Here is a 6,918-nt window from a genome sequence, read left to right as displayed (position 1 = left end):
GCACTTCAGCATACTGTGCCTTATTTAAATGCACATTAGGAAACACTTTTCTGAAGCGCCTTTACCTGCCATGACACCTTCTCTGTGGGTCTTCCCTCTACGATCGCTTTTCTCTGCAACCACAGGCATCAGGAGGCGATTGGCTAAGGAAAGTGTGTTGCCACCAAACTTTGGATTCCTCTGCAGGCATCTGAAAGGCTGAGCTGGACCTATACAACTGATAGTGTGAAAAAGTTTCCAAGATGAGAGAAAACCACAAATTTCAAAACAGTATACAGTAAAACAACATTGGGGTTTGAAGAAAGTATGTGGAAATATTCACTTATTTTACCTTGCAGTTTTCTCCCGGGAGTACAATACGGTGGGTGGAAAAATGCTATGAGAAATGGGGGCGCATTACCTTTCTTTCCACATATCCTTATGCAGCTTAAAATTATTTTAAAACTGAAGAATCATAAAGTGCATATAGTAAAACGTACAGCTTGATGTATTTTCACAAACTGAATATTCTCGTATAATCAGCACCTAGATAATGAATCAGCACAACCCCAGACCCCAGGTCCCCCTCATGCCCTCTTCCAGTCAGCACCCACCAGCTCGGGTAACCACTATCCCTATCCCTGTGCTGTTAATTTTTTATGAGCATGAGTCCTTCTACAATATAAAATATCAAAAGAAAAACAGCCTCAAAGTAAGGATTCCATTTATTTATCCAAAACTCAAACGATATAACCTATTCTAGAAAACCAAAAGTAAATGTGGGTCACTAACTCCAAGAAGCTCAGAGACAAATTAAATAACAGCGCTGGTGGAAACAAATACAGTGCTGCCAGCGCAAGGGAACGCTGGGGGAAGCTGAGGAAGGTTTCACAGAAAGGTAGGGCTTTGGAGAATGAGGAAGAGCTGGCTATCGACTGTTGCAAAACGTACAAAGGCTAGAAAGAAACGTTGTGAGCACAAATGAAGCTGGCTCTTTAAGACACCTGTTCATGGGGAGGCCTGGTTACAGGTTAACCCTAGCTGTTTTGGCTTCTGAAGCCACCAGTCAGAATGACATCACTGTTATCAGGTTACTTGGATGGAGGGCATTTGCTGGCCATGTAACGCGGAAAAGGAAGTCCTGGGGAACGCACCCCTCCTTGCCCAGGAGGGGAAAGCCATGCAGCGCCCAGAGGCTGGGAAGCCTATTATCAAATTCAACCACTGTCAGAAGTACATCTACAGCTTCAGCGTGCCGCCATGCTGCCCCCTCTGCCGGCAGGACGTGGGCTCCAGGAAGCTGGAGGAAGCACCTGTCAGCATCCCTAATCCGTTTACCGATGGGCATCAAGAAGAGTGTTCATTCCTCCTCAGACCAACTCAAGGGACGTTTCTTAGGTACAGTGTTTTATGTGTTGCATTGGATTGTGCAAAGCTTCCCTCCTCTGTTTTAGTCACTTAAACTTTCTTTTTCTAACGTGCTATATACAGTGTGAGAGTTGGTGGATAACCTTTTCAGCGGTCTGGTGTTAAATCCTAAAATGTTGGCCTTTTTGTTTCATAAGAATAGAAGGGTGCATACTTTCCTGGAATGATAAGTGCAAGACTATACGAAGGTCAAACCTGCTTATACAATTTTAAGAGAGAGGAATCGATAGCCTGGAGATTTTTTTTTACCCATAGATTTTGTGCTAAGAGGCTAACTGGGAAAATGACCCAGCAGCTAATCTCATCAAAATAATACCTTTACTTCGAGTTAGTTTGTAACATTTGTGACAAGCAGGTACCCTGCACAGAGCCTGAAGGATGGCCACGTACAGACTATTTTGCATGGAGGTGCATGAAATTGAGACTAGAGCTGGTCTGTTTCAATGGTAGACGTCACCTGACTTTAAGAAACATTTCAGAAATCAAAAGAAAGGATGGTGCCTTCTTAAGAGTCCTGAGTTTACAGGTGGAATTGGAACTGGCCCTGCACGAGCCAGGTTTCAAGAGAACAGTGATGAGTAATGGTGCGAGCTTTGGGAAGTGTGTCGTGCACACTATTGTGGTCTACTGCCCAGACCTTCCTGCCTCCTTGAAACATACCCTCCTGAGTCCCTCCTGCCCTCTAGTGCTGGTGTGGGATAAGAAAATTGGAGTTGACTACTTTCCTGCTCGCTAACTTCCTTAATCAATTTCCTTCCAGTCCCTATGGGGATGAAACGAACCGACGTGTGTACAAGGCATTGGTCAAACACTAGGGGCACAACAGACTGCACTCCTGACCCTTCCTCGGGGAGGCAGCGGGATGCAGAGGGGACCGTGCAGGCTTGTACGCCAAGAAGCCCCCCATTCCTACCCTGATTCAGACCAGCTCCAGGACCCTCTCCGAGTCTCTGGTTCCTCACCTGTAAAATGAGGACCCGCTGACCTTGCAGAGTTGTGAGGGTCAGTGAAAAGGCCTATAAACCTGGCCCGGGTGCCAGGCACGACGTTGAACCAACACGCTCCTTCCTGTCCCAATATTTTCATACTCAGCTCAGAACGTGACTGGGAGAACCTTCATTTCTCCCTTAACCAGATTCATGAAGCCCAAACTGTTTTATAAGGCCCCTCATTCACGCTAACTTGGAGTTAGTAACTGGTTGGATTCCGAAAGCTTTTGAACAGAGCTTAAAATTCAGAATTCACTTCCTGTAACGCTGGTTCACTCAACAGGTGCTCACTGAGCAGCTGTGTGTGGGAAATGCTAGGGATGTCACAGTGAACAAGCTGCTGCCCTGCTCTCCAGAAATGACACAACACGCGACAGGCTTTCAGGCTAGCCCCTGAGAAGCATTCCTCTCTTCTGTGATGTGGTGGTGACACTAACAGCCCTGGCCTCCCTCGGCAGCAGCAGAAAGGAGGTGGTGGTGTGGAAATACATCGTGTGCTTAGGCATCTTCCTATCCCCCTCAGGAACTCAGGCCAGGATCTGCAGAACCCAAGGAGCCCCCTGCCCACCAGTCCCTTGAAGGCCGAGTTCCAGACTAGTTTTTTCCCTCTCCTCCTGTTTCTAAACCCTCAGGACCAACTCCCCACAACTCATCTTGAGACAATTTCATCTACTTAAGAGAACCAGCAGTGATTCAAAGGAATCACGGAGGCTCTGATCTAACTAGATGAGGATCCCTCAGGGCTGCCATATAGGGCCGTGCAGCTTGTGGACTGCACAAAGACACCTGGCCAAGGCAGTGGCAGATACCGAAGTTCAGCCTGCATTCCACTCACCCTGGGCAGCACCCTGGGCAGAGCCGCCTCTGCAGGAAGAAGGGGCACCTTTTCTTAATCTGTACAAAACTATCATATGGGATAGGGGTGGCCCTGGCCCTCCCCATCACATGCTTCTGTAACACTTCTCAATCTATTAACAACTTGTTAAACTAAAACTAGAAAAGTCTTCTCTGGAAGCAGGCAAACCCTGTGAGGCAGGGACCTCATTTCCCGTTGTGTCACTAGCACTTCACTTCAAATGACAGGCCCGTAGTTGACATGTTGCATGAATGAGAAATAACTGGAGGAGAGCGGGAGAGGGAACGCCTGGGATTTAGGCGGGAAACAGAGAGGCTGTACATGCAGGGAGTGATCTGCGGATGGCACACATCCAGGTCCAGCACCGTGATCGGCCACCCAAGACTCACTGTTTTTCCCAGCTTCATTCTCAACCTCTGAACCCACAGGGTCTCAGAAAACTCACAGTGGCTGCAACAAGACGGCCTGGGGGGACTGCTCTGAAGAGGTGGGCAGCCATTTGTGTCCTTGGCCATTGTAAACCCCGGGACTGCTTGCTTGAACGAGGAAGCAAACATTCAGCACTGTGGTCTGACAAAGGAGCGCATCATTTAAAAATCACCTGACTTACGTGACACCTCTACATGGTGGCACTCAACAGCCATTTTGCTCTTACAACCAGCTTGCTAGGAGCTAATGCTATTTCCATCTCACAGGTGAGAAAGTCTCGGGGCAAACAAGTGATGGCCTGGGATCGTATATACAGGTTAAATTACCTGGAGTTATACATCTGATGCACAGCCTCGGGGGAAGAATAATTTCAGGAAAGAAGGGCTGTCCAGGAAAAGTGAGTGTGGCCACGGGCTTCAAGACCATATTAGTTTCAAAGGTAGAAGCCCACTGAGGTGCTTTCAGGACCCTCTCACCCACGTTGGCCTGAGGAACGGGCTGCCCTCTCACACTTAAGGAGGAGTCAGGAGCCTCCTCAACAGCTGACAGCCGGGTGGGCCCCTCCGCTGCAGAGCCAGGCGTCATGCTGACGTTACGCTCCAGCAGGGCTGGCCTTCCAGCACACTCACCTTTAGGACTGCGGGGGCCAAGAAAATCCAGAGCGGGTGCAGGGCACTGTTTTCTACCTCACACGTACTCTTGGCCTTTCCACTAACCTGGCCTCTGGCACCGAGGCCGAGTTCTGGCACCGGCCAAGAGGGGAGGCCCACTGTTCTCCTCCCACTTTAAATACCAATTCCACACGCCTAGTGTGTGCAAATGAGAGGACAAAAACGCTCTTGTTTCTTCCAGGGAGTATGACGGAAGGTCTGATCTTCACGTGGGGATAACCAACACAAATGGTAAGTGCGCTTTCATAGCTTAAAAAGTTCCCCCAATACCTGGTTAGAAGAGAGCAGTATTTCTAGAGAGAAAGTAATGTGGCAACGTTACTAACGATACTAAGTATCTGAAAGCTCTTTAATGTTTTCTCAGCCAAGAGCTGAGAAAACATTAAAAACATTGCAAACGTGTATGTTTTTTCTTAGTTTTTAAGAGAGGAAGAAACAGACATCCAGAGAGGTTGAGTTGTCCAAGACCTCATCTTGTGTTAGAAGCAGACCCTCTGCTCCCAATGCCACACTCAGCCCACTGCCACTGGGTCCTCATACTTGGGGTCTCCAGGGGCCAAGCAGGAACACCAGGGATAAACTGGGGGGACACAGCACCTGAGCGTGCGGTAGGCCCTGCGAAAGTTTGCTTTAAAAAATCAGAAAAGCAGCACATTTAAATAAAATGGTTCCTTTGGCCAGATTTAGCTTGGAGGGCACAGTCTGCAGGAAAAGGCCTGGGGAGTGCCACCAGCAGGAGGGTGCAGGCCTGGGAATGGTGAGCGAGGCCAGCCACTTGCGGCTGCGATCAGGTCCCACAGGTGAAGTCTGATTACAGCCCTTGCTGCTCCCTTGAGGCAGGAGAACTGACACTGTGAACAGAAACCTAGGACTGGGTTTTGAACTCATTGACTGTCACGAACAGTCAAATCTGCACCAGTCTTTGTCAGGAGAAATGTACTGCTGATTTAAGGAAGTGAGACGGACGCCTTTGTAGACAAGAGAACTTCAACAAAAATATCTGGAGATGATCACCCCAGCACCTATTACTGTCTCGTTTCTCTGGGACAACCTCGGGTGCTGAGAGCAAGAAGGCAGAGGCTCCCTGGAGGAGGGGCTTCGAGAGCTCTCGGACTGCAATCGGGAAGTGCTGTCTGGGCTCCTGTTGTGTGCAGTTAGCAGGTGGCTGCTGTCCCGTTCACCGGGGTGCGTTTCCCCTGACGCCTCCGTGTGATTTTGGTTTTGGCGGCAGGAGTCGTGTATAATTACACGGTGCACGGTGTCCAGCGAGACAAAGCGGGCTGGGGGCAGAGCGTGAGCATCCCGCTCCTGCAGCCCGGCATGTTCGGACTGATGGACCAGTGGGACAAGTACCTGGAAGACTTCTCCACCACGGGGGCCTGGCTGCCTCACAGGTAGGACAGGGCCCTCACTCACCACCAGGTGCCATCACAGCTCACAGAGGACGCTAAGCTGCACTGACTTGCATGTTGAGCCTGTACTGAGATAGTAGCGTCTGTAACAGAATTAAGCAGGGGCTGAATTACTTGGGGTTTCTGCAGAGGTGAGCTAGCACACATTTCCCCGACAGAACCACAGCACTCTAAGAGCTGAAGGGACCAGACCTTAGTCCTCTAGTTATTTCACTTATTTGACTCCTTTACACACTCGACATTTAATAATATGTACAGCAAAACCCACAGTATTATATTCCCTTAAAACAAAACAATTTTAAATGAGGTTCAAAATGTAAACCTATCCAAAGCTCCCCCATTTTAAGTTTCAGCAAGTTTGAAATTAATTTATCGATTCCTTGCCCCCTTATCACTGTAGAAGATATATAGCATACTTGTGGACTTAAACTGTCCTGATGCTTCCCTTGAAATAAGTTTAGACACTGTAGGATATCATAAAACTCAGACATGGAATTCCACTTCGAGAATCTAGAATTTCAGTGAAATTAAGTTCTCCAAATTGGGGCCTATATGCAACTTGAGTCACCACTCTGGACACCTCGGTGAGTCCTAGCTGTACTTAAGCTGCAAGCAGAAATAGCCCCAGATGCCAAGTGTCCCTCTGACCTGCACCTCTGGACACTATGTCATCAAGGGGGCCAGCACACATGGGGGCCCAGCTTGCAGCGAGGTTAAAATTATGAAAGGCCTTGGGCAGCTCAGGGCTAAGCCTTGTCTCCTCGACGCCCTTGCCCCATAAGGTACGAAGAAGACCACCACAACTGCTACAGCTACGCCCTCAAGTTCATTAACTGCGTCCTGGCCACACAGGGCGAGGAGCGGCTGGACCGGGACGAGTTCACGGAGAAGTTCGTGATCCCGAGGACGAGGAAGGCTTCCAAGTACATCATGCTCTACCGCATGATAGAAGAGCACGGCTTCTACGTCATCGAGCCCCCTGGTCCCCAGACAAGCCCACGTCCGGGAAGCGGCTCGTGCTGAGCGCGCATCGCACCTGAGAGCAGACAGGAAGTGATGTCTGGGGGTTCCCGCCTGGAACAGCTACTGGGCCTCTATATGTCTTCAACTGTGTTTAATAAAAAAGAGTTAGACGGCTTCCCTTTACGCATATT

General features: G+C 49.1%; 1 protein-coding gene across 2 annotated transcripts; it reads left to right on the top strand.

The window, feature by feature from the left end:
* The first annotated feature begins 1,060 nt into the window (after positions 1–1,060).
* On the top strand, positions 1,061–6,802 carry MKRN2OS (MKRN2 opposite strand). Of its 2 annotated transcripts, XM_067755513.1 has the most exons (4): positions 1,061–1,377; positions 4,534–4,583; positions 5,584–5,746; positions 6,547–6,802. In XM_067755513.1, the coding sequence occupies exons 1-4, from the start codon at positions 1,079–1,081 to the stop codon at positions 6,785–6,787; spliced, it is 753 nt and encodes a 250-aa protein (XP_067611614.1). In that variant the 5' UTR covers positions 1,061–1,078; the 3' UTR covers positions 6,788–6,802. The 2 variants fall into 2 exon arrangements, with proteins under 2 accessions (XP_067611614.1, XP_067611615.1); XM_067755514.1 differs by lacking the exon at positions 4,534–4,583 and having other exon boundaries at positions 1,189–1,377.
* Positions 6,803–6,918: the final 116 nt, after the last annotated feature.

The sequence above is a fragment of the Pseudorca crassidens genome, chromosome 10 (genome assembly GCF_039906515.1).
Source record: "Pseudorca crassidens isolate mPseCra1 chromosome 10, mPseCra1.hap1, whole genome shotgun sequence".
In the NCBI taxonomy this organism is placed as follows: Eukaryota; Metazoa; Chordata; class Mammalia; order Artiodactyla; family Delphinidae; genus Pseudorca; species Pseudorca crassidens.
Note: the sequence above shows the minus strand (reverse complement) of the source record. Positions and strands in the feature narration are given on the sequence as shown.

Excerpts from the sequence above, each read along its gene's own strand:
- MKRN2OS (XM_067755513.1), top strand. The coding sequence starts at position 1,079 with ATGGAGGGCATTTGCTGGCCATGTAACGCGGAAAAGGAAGTCCTGGGG. Across the intron at positions 1,378-4,533 it reads ACTCAAGGGACGTTTCTTAG|GGAGTATGACGGAAGGTCTG; the intron begins GTACAGTGTTTT and ends TGTTTCTTCCAG. Across the intron at positions 5,747-6,546 it reads GGGGCCTGGCTGCCTCACAG|GTACGAAGAAGACCACCACA; the intron begins GTAGGACAGGGC and ends TTGCCCCATAAG.